The sequence below is a fragment of the Lepisosteus platostomus genome, chromosome 4 (genome assembly GCF_059453375.1).
Source record: "Lepisosteus platostomus isolate fLepPlt1 chromosome 4, fLepPlt1.hap1, whole genome shotgun sequence".
NCBI lineage: Eukaryota > Metazoa > Chordata > Actinopteri > Semionotiformes > Lepisosteidae > Lepisosteus > Lepisosteus platostomus.
This window is the reverse complement of record NC_142614.1, coordinates 1,315,918-1,335,285: the sequence shown is the minus strand read 5'-3', so window position 1 is coordinate 1,335,285 and position 19,368 is coordinate 1,315,918. Positions and strand designations below refer to the sequence as shown.

Genomic DNA, 19,368 nt, shown 5'->3' with positions numbered 1-19,368 from the left:
AAGATGAATTCCTAATGCAAGAAATTGTACAGGGCTAATAAAGTGATGTTATGTTATGTGTGCTACATAATTACAATACTTTTAAGACTAAGCAGTGGCATTATTATTCCAAATCTGTCATCTTGTCACTGATACAGTATTTGCCAGCATGCCCCAGTTTCCAGGTCATTCACCCGATCACATCAGCCTGATGGGGATTTCAGACTTATTTATTCCACAGGTCACAAACGAGAGGAGGCTCATCTTGCCCCCTGGGCAATTGGGCCATTAATTAGGGCTAATTGATCCGATCCAGAATCCAGTCGTTTTGTGACAGAAGCAACAGCATCAGTTTAAACAGCTGGCTTGGTAGGTTGTTCCAGCCTCCCACCACCCTCTGTGTAAAGAAATGTTCTCAGTTTTAGAACCACTTAGACATAGTTTCCAACCATGTTCACTGCTTTGTGTCTGATTGTTCTTTCTGATCCTCTGATTCAGTTCTAATATTTTTTTCCATAACCTTATTTGTAACAGAAGTCTGACTTACTGGTCTGTTATTATTGTTCTTGCTTCAATTTTGTTGCTCTTCTGACGGATCAACATCAGCAATTTCACACTCCTTGGCTATGACAACCCCAGTCTCGAGCGACTGTGGGCAGAGTTGTGTCAAGGGCTTCTGGGTAACATCTCTGTGTCTTTGAACATTAAGAATATTGAATTTAGAAGCACTTTTAGAAGCAATCTGCGATCTAGTATTGCTAGTCGTTTATGTGCGCAGATGATAGCTGTGCTCCCCATCTCCCCTCGGCCATCATGCGGTTTATTTCCTGCAGGTTATAAATGTAGGTTTGGCACGTTTTGTTTGTCTGGTCATCAAAAGGTTAATGATCTCAACAGCGTTCGAGGCCGGGGTGGGTTGTTCCAGACACCTACAACTCTCTGAGTAAAGAAGCGCCTGTTATTTCCCAGTGCTGAGTGTGCTTCCTGTTGTTTTCCTCCTGCAGTCTTCTTTCACTGCGCCAGTAGCCTGGCAGGGGAGGGGTTGACTTTCTCAGTACTCTGCCTGGATGTTAAAGATTTGTACCGAGAGTCGCAATCTCTGCTTTGCCGGGGCAAAAGAGATTCAGTTCCTTTAGCCCGTCCGTGAATCGTCCTGCGTGTCCCGGGGAGTAACAGCTTCTTTCTAAAGTGGATGTTAAGAAGGACGATGTTATGAAGCAGGTTCAGTCTGGACGGGTGCGCTTGGCTGGGGAGGTTAAATTTGATTCTGAAAGATCTTTTGTCCCTCCCGTTTGGTCTTATTTATTTATTTCGAAGAAGGGATGCGACAGGAAGCGGTCATGATTTATTCAGCAGCAGGGCAGGCAGCGGGGGCCGATAAGACAGGGGAAGTGCGATAGAGATCGGCAACACGTCGATACTGTGCCGGCAACGCGAGCCCGGGGCTGACACCCACACCGGCGCGCGGCTGACGAGCAGCATCGATCGCCAGCCTGAAACCCGACCGGCTTTTATCAGTTTGTTTCCAAGCAGGTCTGCGCTCGGGGTGTCGGGCGGGCCGGAAGGGGCACCAGGAGACACGGTCGCCTCCGACCTGACCCAGCAGCTCTGCTGTCCCACGCGAGACAGCCCGTCTCCCGCCGGGGATATAGCGTGTCTCCAACACCAGTGACACCGTGTCTGTGTGGAAGAATGGATGGACTTCACAGAGCGCCTGCGTGAGGGGTTATACATCGCGCCTCTCGACCACGAAGTATTGGTTTTGCAGAAATTGTTCCGTTTTTCAATATTTTTAATGGGAAGGATACTGATTCTTAGTGGGCTTCCTTGCAAATCAGGTGAAAACGTTCTCTAAATTTCTGTTAGTTTTCATGCGTGATGCAATTTATATTGCTTCTGAAGCGGTTATTTAAAGAGCTTTTTATCACACTGGTGCCGTCTGCACGCACTTACAGAACGAGAGGTTCCTTCGCGTTCACGTGCTTGCTGCATACAGCTGTGCTGCCCTCTGCCGACAAAAAGCCGCATGTTTCTCTTGACCCTGGTCTACGTTGCAAGTCCTTCTGGAATACGTAAAAGCTACCGATGAACGAAAATTCACGTCTTCCAGATATGGGAATATAATATATCTGGCTTGTACCTTGATTATATTCACGTGTGAAAAGCAGTGACTCCTCAGTAACTGCTTACAAACTGCTGTCAGAAAGATCTGGCTACTTTCACTAAATAAAGGGTTAATATAATGATGCAACGTCTGCTGTACTGTTGTTTCCGTGAAGCGCCACTGTCCAATTACGATACCAGTGAGATGAAAAACAACAATATTGCTGTTATTAAGTGTTGATGAGAGTCAGAAACCTCAGAGTTACTCATGACTGTGTTGTCATATGCAGTTGACATTTGGAGCACTCCAAGGATGACACTGCTAGATTAAGACCCTACTCTGCTTCTCTGATTCTGAAACAGTGACACGGGCCATATTTAATACTTACTGGAATACTTTATAAGGCACCGAGTAGGCTTCTGTACGTCTAGAACACTGTGACGTGTGTGATGAATCCATACTCTACGTCAGCACTTAACTCCCCTCCTCAGTATACTGCACTGGCTTCCAGTGAAGTTTAGAACAGATGTTGAGGTACCTCTGCTCAAGAATAGGAACAGAAGACATCCTGTCAATGAGAGGAACAGTCTGGCTGCCGTGTACGAGCTATTTGCTAATAGCTAATTGATTCCAGAATAACATCCAGATGTTCTGGAGAGAAGCCAGTGTATCAACGTCAACAACAATGGCTGGGCATCGTGTTCCACACTCCCACCACTCGTTGTGTTAAGAAGTGCTGCCATTTCTGAGTTTTAAATGCACTTCCCTGCAGCTGCCAATTGTGTCCTCTGATATGTGTTCACTGAAGGATAAAGCTCTCAATAGTCATGCTCCGAATGACTATAATTTAAATACTTATTGTGACGGTGTAGTCCATTTCTTAATGTGAGTTAAGTCTGGCTTTCTCCTGCTAAAGATAAAATTTCAGAAACTCCGTAGAGCATCTGGTGTGCCGTACAGCTTCTGTGGAATTTAAAGCCCAAATCCATTTACAGAGACTCTGTTGAGTTGTTTTAAAAATGTAAATTTAGTCTTCCACAGCACTCTTCTCATCTTGTGATGAGCTTATAGATTCACTAAAAAGTGGAAACAATACAGTGATGATTTTATAACTGGTCACTGGTTGTGGGAATCTGGAAGCCGATACTTTTCTTGAAAGAATAAAAGTAACAAAACGTGTACAGCGTGATGCTAATGTGTCTGAAGCTCTTGAAAAAACAGGAACTGACACAAGCCTTCGGTTTCAGTATTAAAACAGTTAAAATCTAAAATTGTTTATCGGCTAGAATACGAACACACGCACGTAAGAAAAAGAACCTTCTACTCCTTTCCAGACACTATGACGTCGGGGCGATTACATATGGATGACAGACGTTTCCCTTCTCAGTCCAAAGGAAACTGAAACCTTCTGTCCTCCATTACGGCTCCGAGATGCGCATACTTTGCGAAGCCAGCCGCGCCCCGCCTTTGAGCCAAAATGGCGCCCGTTGCCCGGCAGTTTGCGGCAGTGCGGTTGACGTGAGCTCGGGCGAGCGAAACACAAAAGCTGGGAAATCTTTGCGACCGTAGCCTGGCGGCAATGGCGGACGCAACGGATAGCGGCAGTAGGAAGATGGCGGAGGCGGAGCGGAGCGCCGAGGAGCTCAAGGAGAAGGCGAATAAATACTTTAAAGGTAAAAATAAAAAAAGAGTAAGGGCGTTTAAGGGAGGTGATACAACTCCTAAGGCGTGGGGAGGGGGGCAGGTACGCGGCCCGTCCCTGTGGCTGACAGGTATGCAGGGTGGCGGGACTTCAGTTTGAATAAAAAAGCCCCGTTCAGCCGGTAGGATGAGACGGGAAAGCGTGTTCAGCGAAACCCTGAGCGCACAGCAGCCTCTAGGTCAGACCTCTGTATCAAGGCAATTCGCAGGTGTCTGACCTCAGGTGGATCTGTCCCGGACACACGGGAGTTTTCCAGCAGGGTCGCGGCTGTGGGTCGCGTCACGTTGGTGCGTGGAAGTGGGGAGTTACTGAGAGGCTGCGGGTCGGGGTGGCGTTTAAAACTGTGCCGTTTGGGACCTTTTGCGGTCGGTCGGTGATGTGACCAGCTCAGTTGTCAACACGCAGTGGGAAGTCGCAGTAACGGCACCGGTCTTCCGCCCCAGACGCGTTAAACTGAGAGACAGACAGCCGCCGGCACTCGAGTAACACGTGGTGCTCGCGGATAACGTGGTTGTAACTTCCTTCTGACGTAAAGCGCCCTGTTGCTGTATGAGCTCGCTGTCTGCAATCACAAAACGTGTCGTTAAAGCTCTGGTCGACAGGAGAATATCGGCTGAATCTGCTGGTTAGGTTTGGGTTGGTGGGAGGGTTATACTTGTACTTTGCTCAAGCTAACGGCAGAACAGATCATGAGGTGACAGTCCGAGCCCCGAGCAGCACGCTGCTGTATCAAAGCCGTAGGTTGTGCGTAGAACAGCAGGTGATCTTAATTTTCATGCTTCAGTCACAAAATGCAAAATGTAGTTTAGTAATGAAACCGTCGGGGAATGCACTGAAAACAGAGAAAAGCAGGCGCTTCTTCACACACAGGGGTGTGGGTGTCTGAAACAGTCAGGCGCTGACTGGTATAGTGCCCTCGCTAATGGGCTCGGTGGCCAAGCCAAAGATCTGGGGTCCCTGCAAGCAGCACAGGGGTACGGGCTTTCAGCTGTACATGTGCACACAGGGAAATGAACGCTTTCATTTAGGCGTTACAGAGACGCATAACGTTCTCTGCATAACTTGTTGCCACTGACCAGTAATGTCAGTAAGCAAGGAGGCTGTGCTCTGATTGTTTTGGGAATTTTGCAGCCGTAAATGTGAAGCTGCTGTTTCATCTGCAGTGTGGCTGCGTTGTTTGATCCAGACACCCACAGTTCTCTGTGTAAAGGCAAAGTCCCAAATTGACCGCTTTTCACTGGAGCCTCAAGGATGGGGAGATGACTCTGACCCAGAGCACGCAGGGAGCGAGACACAGGTCTCTCCGTGAGCTTCGACTGTGCCTCTCTCCTGACTCGGGGTGAGATCGTAGGAGGCTGGAGAGGACCCACAGCCACTGTGCCAGGGTTCCCCTGAGTGTCCGTGATCCTGATGTGGGGGAGGGAGGTGTGGGACCAGCAGTTCTGGCTGAGGGACTCTCACCTGTCCAGGCATTACAGGGGAGCTGCACCCCCTCGACAGCAAGGACTCCTGGGAGCTCGGGATACGGGGTATCAGTTCTGCAGGGTTATGAGAGAGGATTGCGCTTCAGACATTGTGCTCACTGGACCCAGTTCATCTGTGGTTCTGCACAATGGCTTCCTGATGTGCTGTGTGTACTGATTAAAAATCACACCTCTCACTCCACTGAGTCCTGGCAGTATAGCTTCTGCAATTTCCCTCATGGGATCAATAAAGTATCAATCTATAGTCCAGACCTCAGCTGTCCTCCTGGTGACTGAGCCTGTAGACAAACATGTTCTGAGCAAAGATTCGAACTCTGTGTCCCTTGTCGCCAGACTGTGGGGCCTGTACAGGGACTAAAGCAGAAATCCCTGTTTCCTGAGCTCCTGCGGAGGACTGGACGACCGCAGTTTCAGAGCCGGGGCAGGGAAAAGGCACGGACAACAGCAAGTGGTGGGGTTTGGAGGGACTCTTTCATTGTGCAATCCGGCCCCAGCATCCACTTGCACCGATTGACAAAGGACAAGCACCTGATCATGAAAGTTTTTCTTTAATTGATGTCAGTTTAATAATTTGTTAAGAGTGTGTACCTATTGCGAGATGTTGTTTGTGAAATAAAAGTTTAATTTGATAGAAGAAAAATCCCTTGTCGCCGGACAATTAAGGCACTGACCGCGGAGGGCAAGTAAAACCTCTGTGTTTCAGAGTCGGCTGAAAACGCGCTTGTAGGATACGAGAACACTGTATCGTCTTGATTCCATCGTCTTGATTGTTTTGCATCCAAGCAGCTATATTTTACACACGCAGACAGATGGACGTAGAAAAAAACCTTAAAGATAAACAGAACATTGCACAAAAACGTCTGTAGTCATTACGCCCCACACCTACAGGAATCCACACAGCTGTAGGCTGGCTCCCCCAGTCCCCCCGAGCCCCAGTAGTTGCTCACCACTCTGAGCAGTAGGGCGGGTCTGAGCGCGGTGCCCGTGTGTTTCAGAGAAGGACTATGAGAACGCCATCAAGTTCTACACAGAGGCCCTGGAGCTCAACCCCGAGAATGCCATCTACTATAGCAACCGCAGCCTGGCCTACCTGCGCACGGAGTGCTACGGCTACGCGCTGGCCGACGCCACCCGCGCCCTGGAGATCGACAAGAGCTACATCAAGGGCTACTACCGCCGGGCCGCCTCCAACATGGCGCTGGGCAAGTTCAAGGCCGCGCTCAAGGACTACGAGACGGTGAGTCTGGCCTGGAGGGGGTCTGCGGGGGTGTGGGTGGGGGGGTCTGGCAGGGGCCCATGGGGAGGCCCTCCTGGGAATCCCCTGTTGCGGCTGCAGCTGGCGTAGTCGAGGAGCACCCCCGGTTTCCAAACCCCGTGCTCTAGGGGTCAGCCAAGAGCTTTGATCGCAGCATCGCTTGGGCTTTTCATATATCTGCACAAAGGCAAACTACGTGACCAGAGTTGGTCATGTGAGCCGGGAGGTGGGAAGGGAGAGAGCCGAAGGAGCCGCTCGGTCTCCTGCGTGGTCTGGTGCCCTTGAAGAGCGGGGCAGGGCTCTGTGAGCTGTCAGGTACTTTCCAGCGCTGCTGTGCGTGTGTGTCACACTGGGGGGGCGCGCTGGGAAACTGACCTGCCCGCTGCTCTCCGCCGCTCTCTGCTCCCAGGTGGTGAAGGTGCGGCCCAGCGACAAGGACGCCAAGGTGAAGTACCAGGAGTGCAGCAAGATCGTGAAGCAGAAGGCCTTCGAGAGGGCCATCGCCAGCGACGAGCACAAGAGGTCGGTGGTGGACTCGCTGGACATCGAGAACATGAGTGAGTACTGCTGGGGCAGCACCAAGCCCGTCGGCACCCCGGGACCTCGCTGTGCTGGGTCCAGCTGTGCTGCAACAAAACACTGAACGTGCTGTCTTATCTGCTGAAAGATCATTCTGACCGGGTTGGTACTGTGGGGTTTCTAGCTTTTATTGCAAGCTTGTCTTCCTAAGTTCGTCTTTTTATTTTTGAAAAACATATTGAGTCTTATTTTTTCTGTAGTTAAAATGCCTTTTTTCTAGTTTTTATGTCATGCTTTTGCTATAAAAAAAAAGCTTTAAAGCTCTGTTTGGAGATGCCGGGGTGCCGATCTGGGATCGGTAGATGAAGTCTTCCTTCGTATTCCCAGTTCTCACTGCTCTCCTGTTCTTTTCTCTTCACACATCCTCTTATTTCTCCACTCCTCCTCTCTCCTCTCCTGTCCTCTCGTCTCCTGTCTTCTCCCTTCCACCTGCATCTCCTCTCCTCTCCTCTGAGGAGAGTCTATTCTCTCCTCACCGGTCCTCCTGTCCCCTCTGCTGTCCTCCCTTCCCCCTCTGCTGTCCTCCTGTCCCCTGTCCTGTCCTCCCTTCCCCCTCTGCTGTCCTCCTGTCCTCCCTTCCCCCTCTGCTGTCCTCATGTCCCCTGTGCTGTCCTGTCCTCAGTGATTGAGGACGAGTACACAGGGCCCAAGCTGGAGGACGGGAAGGTGACCCTGCAGTTCATGAAGGAGATGATGGCCTGGTTCAAGGAGCAGAAGAAGCTGCACAGGAAGTGTGCCTATCAGGTGGGCTGACCTTTTCCTTCCCTCCTTCTTTTCTTGCTCTGTGTCCGGGTCTGGTGGGGCAGAAGAGTGCTGTGCCAGGGGCGCGCTCTGGGTGTCCTGCACCCCCTGTGTCTGCAGCAGGAATGCTGATTGCACACATGGGGAGTAAAAGTGCATCTTCAACTGGACAGTTTTCTTCAAGTATGGGTCGAGTTCATGAGTTCATCTGTTTGTGCTGTGCAGCATGATGAGTTACAGGCATTTATGTCAAGTGATTAAAAAAAACTGAGGCAGAAGCTTAAAAACAAAATCATGTTTCCGGAATTAGCCGGGCAGGCTGGTTCCTGAGCAGGAAGCAGAGACTCGGACAGATGTGCTCTTTGGAGGACGGCAATGAGACCCAGGATGTCTGGTTCTGCTCAGATCGTGGTTAAAGAAAATGATCCTGCTTTTCTTTTCCAGATTTTGGTCCAAGTGAAAGAAGTGCTGTCCAAACTCCCCAGTCTCGTAGAAATAACACTAAAAGAGGTAAGTTTCATATACACAAGGAGTCTGTTTACATTTTTATTTTTGCGTTTCGCCTTACGTGAAGGCGCCTGTTGCTAATGATAGGGAATACTTGTGCTCTGTGCTTAAGAACAGCACAGATAAGGGGTGACTAATGAGGAGGCTGTCCCTGCTGGCTTCATGCTAGTAACTCGGCGATTGCTGGGCCTCATCCAACTGCTCAAAGAAGCCAGGATATTGGGTTTAACAGCATGGCTGGTTCACCTGTACTACACCCCCACCACCCTTTGTGTACAGACAGCTCTGAGCTCTGTTCTCCGGTTTAAACACTGCCCCTGTGTCCTCTCTAAATGGCTTTGAGGATTTTAAATATTCGAGTCGTTTCCCCTTGTTACCATCTGTAAAATGATTCACTGTGTCCAAGATTGTGTCTGGTTGCTTTTCTTCTCTTCTCATTCCATAGCTCCAATACCATTTTTGTAGTGAGCTGTCTTTTACACTGCTGTGTATGCTGTGTATCCTAAATGAAGTCTGATTAGCCCTGATAGTATTCTGCACTTTTAACTTTATATCCTAACAGTGTTTGCCTTTGCCATGCACCGGTCTAGTACATTGTCTGAAAGATGGGAAATACAGGTGACCATGAATACCCGAGTCTGTTTCATAAGCATCTTCTTCAGGCTTAGCGTTTCCCCATTTCATATCTGGAGTGTGTGTTTCCTGTGTGCCTGTTGCACTCTGCCCTTGTCATTGCACTGGACCTGCCAGGTGGGCACCCAGTCTTGAGTCTTGTCAAGGGGGAGGGGGGGAGGATTTCCTACTCTCCTTCCATGGCTTTTGCAAGTCCTGCTTTTTTGGAATAATGGCTCTCGTTGTATCGCAGTGTTCCAGTCTGATTCATGACAATGTTTCTAGAAAGTGAAAGCTAGCTGCAGCTGCACAGATCTGTGATAGTGGTCAGTCCTCATCGTCTGCTACTCTCTCCCGCAGACAGAGAAGATCACTATCTGCGGAGACACTCATGGTCAGTACTATGACCTCCTCAACATTTTTGAGCTCAACGGCCTGCCGTCCGAAACCAACCCATATGTATCCTTTTCCGTCTTGAATCTGTCCGTTTCGTGTTCTGCGATATCTGTGACGCTGAGGCTGGGACTTCAGACCAGGCCTCTTTTGAACGGTGCTGCAAGATTGCTGTCTCTCTCGCAAGCGTGAGGCAGCTGTGTGGTGGTCGGGGCTCCGGACTCACAGCGAGAAGGTCGTGGGTTCACAACCCCGAGTGGGACACAGCTGTTGTACCCCTGAGTGCAGCTCCAGTGAAATACCCAGCTACCCAGCTGTTTTTAAATAAGAAGACCAATCAGAATAAATGGTTGGAGCCAACCTAACGCAAAATAATCCGTTCTGTTAATCTGTTAAAAATTCAAATGGGGATTTGGTTGTGGTATTAATGGTCCCCAGCCATTTCTCTGATTAGGAAAAGTAAAGGTTTATTCCGTGCTCCTGTGGAGCCTTCTTCAGGTGGAGAAGGTGGGGCGGAGCAGTGGCTCTGTGGCTCAGGATCTGCGCCTGTGGCTGGAAGGTTGCTGGTTCAAATCCCGCAGGCAGCAGAGGAATCCTACTCCGTTGGGCCCCTGAGCAAGGCCCTTAACCTCAGCTGCTCCAGGGGTGCTGTACAATGGCTGACCCTGCGCTCTGACCCCAAGCTTCTCTCCCTGTCTGTGTGTCTCATGGAGAGCAAGCTGGGGTATGTGAAAAGACAGATTCCTAATGCAAGAAATTGTATAGGGCTAATAAAGCAACATTATCATTATTATTACATTATTAGGTGTCAGGTGTCATTTCTCTGATTACTAGATTTAGTGCGTAATGCTCCCTGAATGAACTAAATTTTGAGGGTTTGAGATGGTCCTTAGATTTCAGTATAATTAGCTTCTATTGCGTGTGGGTTTTATAGCTGGTGCTTGAACGCATTATTGCCCTGCCAGAGCTCTCCTGTCCCCTGAACCATCTGGCTCCGACGTTAAGACCCAGGCTGGTCGGTTGTCTCCTTAGCTTTGGGCTGCAGCTCTTCAACGGCGATTTTGTGGATCGAGGCTCCTTCTCGGTCGAGGTGATCCTCACCTTGTTTGGCTTCAAGCTGCTGCACCCCGACTGCTTCCATCTGCTGAGAGGTGAGGACCGTGCTCAGCAGGGGGCGCTGCAGCAGCTCGCAGGGCCACGTCTGTACCCGGGCTGTCTGGCAGACGCTCCCTCAGCGGTGACGTGAGCGCGTTTCATTTTCTTAATTGCAGGAACAGCAGAGTCAGACAAGGAGACAGTTCGTGGTATGCACGTTGCAGTACACTTGAGACAGAATTCAGGCTACTCTCCGTCCAGTACAACCCCACAGATGTAAATCCTAAATCCAGTCAAACCAGTGGACAGTGCAAGTCAGCCCCAAGCAAAAAAGGATATACTGCTAATAGTGATAAAACAGTGTACTGGCCATTGAGTTTGGTGCACAGACATCACCATATAGCAGTCTAATTAGGCTCTGGTCACCCCCGTGGCACAGTGAGATCGTGTGAGAGCAGCTCTTGCTTTCTTGTGCGATATGAGCCTGTTCCTCTCTTCACAGGCAACCACGAGACAGACAACATGAACCAGATGTACGGGTTCGAGGGTGAGGTCAAAGCCAAGTACACGGCGCAGATGTTCGAGCTCTTCAGTGAGGTGTTCCAGTGGCTCCCTCTGGCACAGTGCATCAACAGCAAAGTGCTGGTAAGAGCTGTGACACAGCTGAGACACATCCACAGTCCACAGCCGGACAGACTCACACCCACACTCTGCGTCCAGCACAGTCCAGAGACTGACAGACTCACACACACACTCTGCGTCCAGCACAGTCCACAGCCGGACAGACTCACACAGAAGCACTGTGTCCAGCACAGTCCAGAGCTGGACAGAGTCACACATACATGCCCTGTGTCCAGTATGGTTCTGGGAATAGACACGCAGGTTAGTTAATGCTCAATAAAAAAGTGGGAGGCTGAAATTTGAAAGTTGCAGTAAACATGCAGAGGAGAGTGAAAATGTAACAAATCCATTTGAAAAATATCAGACTAACCTGATTAACTTGTTTACTGATTTTTTGAAGCTGTCTCTCTCTGCAGGTGATGCATGGGGGTTTGTTCAGTGAAGATGGGGTATCGTTGGATGACATCCGCAAAATCGACAGGAACAGACAGCCTCCAGACTCAGGTAGGCCAGGCTCAGATGGGCCAGACTGAGGTGATCTACTCTAGTAGTGAGGCTACTCTAGTGTTCATAGTGTACATGTGGTGTATTGCACCAAATGTACTGAGTCTACAGGTACACAACCATCAGGTGTACACTTTGGGTAGGTTCAAGTACACGGCTCACCAGGAAAAATCACAGAACTCCCAACAAATAAAGTGTGTGACATTCATGTCACAATCTGTGAACCTACTGCCTGTGATTACCTACTGAAGTCACAAGTCCATGGCCAGGTGAGAGATAAGAGGGCAGCCCAGCGATTATTTACAAGAGAGAGACAAACATTCAACATTTCAACAAATTCCAAAACTGTAGTTTCTCCAGAAAACTTTCTATTAACAGTTTAAGAGGTATTGTCATCGGATAACCCTGACCTGTGTAGCAGCACACAGACCAGGACTGACAGACCACAGCATGAGCGCCAGGTTCAATACTCCCATCATTTGAGCTGGGGGTCGAGTCAGGGGCTGTTACCCAAGAGCAGCACTGTGGATGCACTACTGGAACTCATTAGTACATCTCCGAGATGAGCAGTGCAGGTTCATTATAACTGCCCAGCTCTGTCGCAGAAACGGTGACACAGACCCATTCCCCGCACTTCATCAGGTTGGAGAAAGCTAACGAGTCCAGTTGGAATACTCTGCCCAGTTCCCCCCAGGCCTTGACCAGTCATGGCCTCCTAATAATCCCCCTCTCTGAACTGGCTTCATCACTCTGCTCTCCTCCCCACTGAGAGCTGGTGTGTGGGGAGCGGACTGGCGCATCATCCAGGTGGGGCTGCACACTGGGGGTGGTGGAGGGGATCCCCATTACCTGTAAAGCGCTTTGAGTGTAGTGTCCAGAAAAGCGCTGTATAAGTTTAAGCAATTATTATGAAATGTCTGCTCTCATCTCTCCTCCTCCTGTTGCTGTCTGCCGTTAACCAGCCCCCACCTCTGTCTCGCTCTCTCACAGGGCCTATGTGTGACCTCCTGTGGTCGGACCCGCAGCCGCAGGTGAGTCCCCCTCCAAGAGGAACACGGGCTGTTCCTGAGCGCTCTCCGCCTCTCTCCACCTGTATTGACCCCGCCTCTCTCCGCCTCTCTCCGCCTGTATTGACCCCGCCTCTCTCCGCCTCTCTCCTCCTCTCTCCGCCTGTATTGACCCCGCCTCTCTCCTCCTCTCTCCGCCTGTATTGACCCCGCCTCTCTCCGCCTCTCTCCTCCTCTCTCCGCCTGTATTGACCCCGCCTCTCTCCGCCTCTCTCCTCCTCTCTCTGCCTGTATTGGCCCCGCCTCTCTCCTCCTGTGTCCACCTGTATTGGCCCCGCCTCTCTCCACCTGTATTGACCCCGCCTCTCTCCGCCTCTGTCCACCTGTATTGGCCCCGCCTCTCTCCGCCTGTGTTCACTGTATTGGCCCCGCCTCTCTCCACCTGTGTCAACCTGTATTGACCCCGCCTCTCTCCGCCTGTGTCCACCTGTACTGACCCCGCCTCTCTCTATCTGCGGCCCAGGATGGGCGGTCGGTCAGCAAGCGGGGGGTGAGCTGTCAGTTCGGGCCAGATGTGACCCGGCGTTTCCTGGAGCAGAACCAGCTGGATTACATCATCCGCAGCCACGAGGTCAAGGGCGAGGGCTATGAGGTCACGCACTCCGGGAAGTGCATCACTGTCTTCTCTGCTCCCAACTACTGGTCAGTGTGCTGTCAGATGGACAGGGGTCTGTCCGCCTGGTGCTGGCCCGGATAGACAGGGCCTGTCTCAGATAGACAGGGGTCTGTCTGCCTGGTGCTGGCCCGGATAGACAGGGCCTGTCTCAGATAGACAGGGGTCTGTGTGCTGGGCTCTGTCTGCACGGCGCTGTCCCAGGTATTCATTGTGTGCAAATGGGTTGTCGTGTCACATATACACGGTCAGCGTGTGTCCAGTCTGCAGTACAGCATGTGTAGACTGTTTGTGTGAGTATGTGAGGAGTACATGATTCCCACCTGATGTAGTTACCTGGTGTCTCTCTCTTGCAGTGACCAGATGGGTAACAAAGGAGCGTACATCCACCTCAGGGGCTCGGACCTCAAGCCAGAGTTTCACCAGTTCACTGCTGTGGTCAGTCCCTTGCACCTCTGTCATTCGCTGCACCGGTCTTCCTCCCTCTCCCTGCTTCTGTTTCTGTTTGTGTGTCTGTGTCTCTCTGGGGATCGGTGTGGGTGTGTCTGTGTCTGTCTCTCTCTGGGGATCGGTGTGGGTGTGTCTGTGTCTGTGTCTCTCTCTGGGGATCGGTGTGGGTGTGTCTGTGCCTGTGTCTCTCTGGGGATCGGTGTGGGTGTGTCTGTGCCTGTGTCTCTCTGGGGATCGGTGTGGGTGTGTCTGTGTCTCTCTGGGGATCGGTGTGGGTGTGTCTGTGTCTCTCTGGGGATCGGTGTGGGTGTGTCTGTGTCTGTGTCTGTGTCTCTCTGGGGATCGGTGTGGGTGTGTCTGTGTCTGTGTCTGTCTCTCTCTGGGGATCGGTGTGGGTGTGTCTGGGGATCGGTGTGGGTGTGTCTGTGTCTGTGTCTCTCTGGGGATCGGTGTGGGTGTGTCTGGGGATCGGTGTGGGTGTGTCTGTGTCTGTGTCTCTCTGGGGATCGGTGTGGGTGTGTCTGGGGATCGGTGTGGGTGTGTCTGTGTCTGTGTCTCTCTCTGGGGATCGGTGTGGGTGTGTCTGGGGATCGGTGTGTCTGTGTCTGTGTCTCTCTCTGGGGATCGGTGTGGGTGTGTCTGTGTCTGTGTCTCTCTGGGGATCGGTGTGGGTGTGTCTGTGTCTGTGTCTGTGTCTGTCTCTCTCTGGGGATCGGTGTGGGTGTGTCTGGGGATCGGTGTGGGTGTGTCTGTGTCTGTGTCTCTCTGGGGATCGGTGTGGGTGTGTCTGGGGATCGGTGTGGGTGTGTCTGTGTCTGTGTCTCTCTCTGGGGATCGGTGTGGGTGTGTCTGTGTCTGTGTCTCTCTGGGGATCGGTGTGGGTGTGTCTGTGTCTGTGTCTGTGTCTGTCTCTCTCTGGGGATCGGTGTGGGTGTGTCTGGGGATCGGTGTGGGTGTGTCTGTGTCTGTGTCTCTCTGGGGATCGGTGTGGGTGTGTCTGGGGATCGGTGTGGGTGTGTCTGTGTCTGTGTCTCTCTCTGGGGATCGGTGTGGGTGTGTCTGTGTCTGTGTCTGTGTCTGTCTCTCTCTGGGGATCGGTGTGGGTGTGTCTGGGGATCGGTGTGGGTGTGTCTGTGTCTGTGTCTCTCTCTGGGGATCGGTGTGGGTGTGTCTGTGTCTGTGTCTCTCTGGGGATCGGTGTGGGTGTGTCTGTGTCTGTGTCTCTCTGGGGATCGGTGTGGGTGTGTCTGTCTCTCTCTGGGGATCGGTGTGGGTGTGTCTGTGTCTGTGTCTCTCTGGGGATCGGTGTGGGTGTGTCTGTGTCTGTGTCTCTCTGGGGATCGGTGTGGGTGTGTCTGTGTCTGTGTCTCTCTGGGGATCGGTGTGGGTGTGTCTGGGGATCGGTGTGGGTGTGTCTGTGTCTGTGTCTCTCTCTGGGGATCGGTGTGGGTGTGTCTGTGCCTGTGTCTCTCTGGGGATCGGTGTGGGTGTGTCTGTGTCTGTGTCTCTCTGGGGATCGGTGTGGGTGTGTCTGTGTCTGTGTCTCTCTGGGGATCGGTGTGGGTGTGTCTGTGCCTGTGTCTCTCTGGGGATCGGTGTGGGTGTGTCTGTGTCTGTGTCTCTCTGGGGATCGGTGTGGGTGTGTCTGTGTCTGTGTCTCTCTGGGGATCGGTGTGGGTGTGTCTGTGTCTGTGTCTCTCTGGGGATCGGTGTGGGTGTGTCTGTGTCTGTGTCTCTCTGGGGATCGGTGTGGGTGTGTCTGTGTCTGTGTCTCTCTGGGGATCGGTGTGGGTGTGTCTGGGGATCGGTGTGGGTGTGTCTGTGTCTGTCTCTCTCTGGGGATCGGTGTGGGTGTGTCTGGGGATCGGTGTGGGTGTGTCTGTGCCTGTGTCTCTCTGGGGATCGGTGTGGGTGTGTCTGTGTCTGTGTCTCTCTCTGGGGATCGGTGTGGGTGTGTCTGTGTCTGTGTCTCTCTGGGGATCGGTGTGGGTGTGTCTGTGTCTGTGTCTCTCTCTGGGGATCGGTGTGGGTGTGTCTGGGGATCGGTGTGGGTGTGTCTGGGGATCGGTGTGGGTGTGTCTGTGCCTGTGTCTCTCTGGGGATCGGTGTGGGTGTGTCTGTGTCTGTGTCTCTCTCTGGGGTTCGGTGTGGGTGTGTCTGTGTCTCTCTCTGGGGATCGGTGTGGGTGTGTCTGTGTCTGTGTCTCTCTCTGGGGTTCGGTGTGGGTGTGTCTGTGTCTCTCTCTGGGGATCGGTGTGGGTGTGTCTGTGTCTGTGTCTCTCTCTGGGGTTCGGTGTGGGTGTGTCTGTGTCTCTCTCTGGGGATCGGTGTGGGTGTGTCTGTGTCTGTGTCTCTCTCTGGGGTTCGGTGTGGGTGTGTCTGTGTCTCTCTCTGGGGATCGGTGTGGGTGTGTCTGTCTCTCTCTGGGGATCGGTGTGGGTGTGTCTGTGTCTCTCTCTGGGGATCGGTGTGGGTGTGTCTGTGTCTGTCTCTCTCTCTGGGGTTCGGTGTGGGTGTGTCTGTGTCTCTCTCTGGGGATCGGTGTGGGTGTGTCTGTGTCTGTGTCTCTCTCTGGGGTTCGGTGTGGGTGTGTCTGTGTCTCTCTCTGGGGATCGGTGTGGGTGTGTCTGTGCCTGTGTCTCTCTGGGGATCGGTGTGGGTGTGTCTGTGTCTCTCTCTGGGGATCGGTGTGGGTGTGTCTGTGTCTGTGTCTCTCTCTGGGGTTCGGTGTGGGTGTGTCTGTGTCTCTCTCTGGGGATCGGTGTGGGTGTGTCTGTCTCTCTCTGGGGATCGGTGTGGGTGTGTCTGTGTCTCTCTCTGGGGATCGGTGTGGGTGTGTCTGTGTCTGTGTCTCTCTCTGGGGTTCGGTGTGGGTGTGTCTGTGTCTCTCTCTGGGGTTCGGTGTGGGTGTGTCTGTGTCTGTGTCTCTCTCTGGGGTTCGGTGTGGGTGTGTCTGTGTCTCTCTCTGGGGATCGGTGTGGGTGTGTCTGTGTCTGTCTCTCTGGGGATCGGTGTGGGTGTGTCTGGGGATCGGTGTGGGTGTGTCTGTGCCTGTGTCTCTCTGGGGATCGGTGTGGGTGTGGTGAAATGGAGTACCCATGAGATCTGCGCGTTGGTGTTCACCAGCCTCTCTCTCCCTGTCTCCCTGGCAGCCTCACCCGAGCGTCAAGCCCATGATGTACGCCAACTCCCTGCTGCAGCTGGGGATGATGTAGGGAGCGAGGCTGGCTGCCTGGGCCGAAGACCAACGTCCCTCTCGTTTCAGCTTCTCGTCCTGTCTGCCTGCTACTCGCCCCCAGCGCCCCGGCCCCCCTCTGTCTGTCTGCCCCTGCCTCGTGCACTCTCGGGGCATCTCATCTCCCTGTCTCTCCCTGTCCCCTCGTCCCTCTCTCTCTTCCTCGTCTCCCTGTCTCTCACAGTCCCCACGTCCCTCTCTCTCTTCCTCGTCTCCCTGTCTCTCCCAGTCCCCACGTACCTCTCTCTGTTCCTCGTCTGCCTGTCTCTCCCAGTCCCCACGTCCCTCTCTCTCTGTTCCTCGTCTGCCTGTCTCTCCCAGTCCCCACGTCCCTCTCTCTCTGTTCCTCGTCTGCCTGTCTCTCCCAGTCCCCACGTCCCTCTCTCTCTGTTCCTCGTCTGCCTGTCTCTCCCAGTCCCCACGTCCCTCTCTCTGTTCCTCGTCTCCCTGTCTCTCCCAGTCCCCACGTCCCTCTCTCTCTGTTCCTCGTCTCCCTGTCTCTCCCAGTCCCCATGTCCCTCTCTCTCTGTTCCTCGTCTCCCTGTCTCTCCCAGCCCCTGTCACCTTCACTGCTGGACTGGAGGCTGTTTTTGTCGCCCTTTTACTTTAAAGTGGCCCGGGTACGAGACTGTGCAGCTGGTTCCTAGTCTCTTCAGCACTGCTGTAGGAGGACGGCCAGGTGCTGTGGATCCCTCTGATGTTGGTGAAAATGAGACAGAATTGTGTCTGTGGGGTGGGTGGGTAGAAAGTGAGTACAAGGAGTAAAAACAAGTCCTAATCTAGCGTGTGAGCCCTTTGGGCTCCTGTGCAGTGTGCCTGACCGACCCGCAGAGAGGAAGTTGCCAGCACTTAAGAAACCTTGGTGTCTGTGTCACCGTTGTGGACACCCGAGCTGACACCAAGACACAGTCAAAACAAACTACAGCCTTTTTAGTCAGGCGACTCGCTGCCCGTTTCTGCACAGTCGACCCAAGCGCCGGGGACGCCTGTGCTGGGCCGGGCCGGGCCGGGCCGAACCGGAGGGAAGGGGTTTGTCGGTGAGGGGTTTTAAAGGCTCCTCGGTGCGTTTTGAGGTTCATTCCCAGCAGTGTCCACTGAGCGAAAACGGTACACGACCCGCACCGCGCCCGCCCCCCCGGTAAATCAGTCTTATTCCTCCCGCTAGCCTCCGGGTGACCCACCCGCGGAGCGGGGAGCGGTATCTAACGGTTTCGGCGGCTCGGCGCGGACGTCACGGCTGACGGGGCGTCGAGTCCAGCCTCCCATTCCCGCGGAGCTGCCGGTGTCCGGTCTCTGACCGGAGCGCTGCGCCCAGCGGTCCTCTCGCGTGGTTTTTAAACTGCCCCCCTCTGTTCTTGAGACCCCCCCGTCCCACGGTTTTGTCAGGGGTGCAGTAAGGTTGTTGCAAGGCTTTTTAAGTAATATATATATACAGATGTATATATACTGTATATCATAATTCCCGTGTACATGTTTGAACAAAAATAAAAAAATAAAAATGTCTTCTCTGGTGATTTGTTACGTCGAATCGGGGTGTTTTTTTTTTACTCTGGGGGCATGTAGGCTTCAGTACCGAACCGGAATCCGGAAGAGACCGTTTGAAATCCGAACTTGCTCCCGGCTGCCCGTGGAAACACGGGAAAGTTCCTGCGTGGGATTCCTGCATTTTTCTCTTCCACCCATTGCAGGAGCCAACACATGAATACCTTTTCATTAAAACCTTTAAAGGTAAACAGATGCAATGGAGGCTGTGTCAAACAAACCGGAGAAGTACAAGTTGGCACGCATCGGCTCTGCTGTAGTGGTTACGCTACGTGTTACAGTAAGAGAACCTGGAAAGTGAGTTTCGACAACGCTATCAAAGTCCAGGGGACTTCAAGCGGGCCAGAACCAGTGGGCCCAGCCTCGTGGACAAACGCCGCAGCACGTCAGAGCGCGCGTGTTCTTTTCAGCAGTTCGATGCGTACGCGTCACGCAGACTTTGCAGGATTTACAGGAGTAACAATATGGGCAATGGCGAGTCAATACACGCAGAAACAACGGGCTGTTCAGTCCTACAGAAGATAAGGCACTGTGCAGAGCGGAACCTTTAAGAGTGTCAATACCCCACGACAGTCAAAACCAACTAGAAAAACACTCTCTTATTAGATACCAGCGCAACTCGACTGAAGCAGGTTTAGTAAACGTAGCTTTAGTAAAAGTAAATTTAAAGACAATTTCAGTAAAAGAAATTCCATTCCCAGGAAAAGAAACCCGACCAAAAAGGAACCATGTCCTCTTGCAGGTGTGCTGACTCGCCACAAAACAGTACTTCGGTTTTGCGTTTCTGCGGCTGCAACTTTTATTTAAATATAATAACAACAATAATAATAATAACAACAACAAGTCTACTACTACTACTACTACTACTACTACTACTACTACTAA

General features: G+C 52.3%; 1 protein-coding gene across 1 annotated transcript; it reads left to right on the top strand.

The window, feature by feature from the left end:
- Nucleotides 1–3,596: 3,596 nt before the first annotated feature.
- On the top strand, nucleotides 3,597–18,444 carry ppp5c (protein phosphatase 5, catalytic subunit). Its single transcript, XM_088627368.1, has 13 exons — nucleotides 3,597–3,756; nucleotides 6,265–6,506; nucleotides 6,934–7,081; nucleotides 7,726–7,847; nucleotides 8,289–8,354; nucleotides 9,324–9,422; nucleotides 10,402–10,507; nucleotides 10,954–11,096; nucleotides 11,489–11,576; nucleotides 12,567–12,607; nucleotides 13,107–13,285; nucleotides 13,613–13,694; nucleotides 16,859–18,444. Exons 1-13 carry the CDS (start codon nucleotides 3,663–3,665, stop codon nucleotides 16,919–16,921), a joined length of 1,473 nt encoding a protein of 490 aa, XP_088483494.1. The 5' UTR covers nucleotides 3,597–3,662; the 3' UTR covers nucleotides 16,922–18,444.
- Nucleotides 18,445–19,368: the final 924 nt, after the last annotated feature.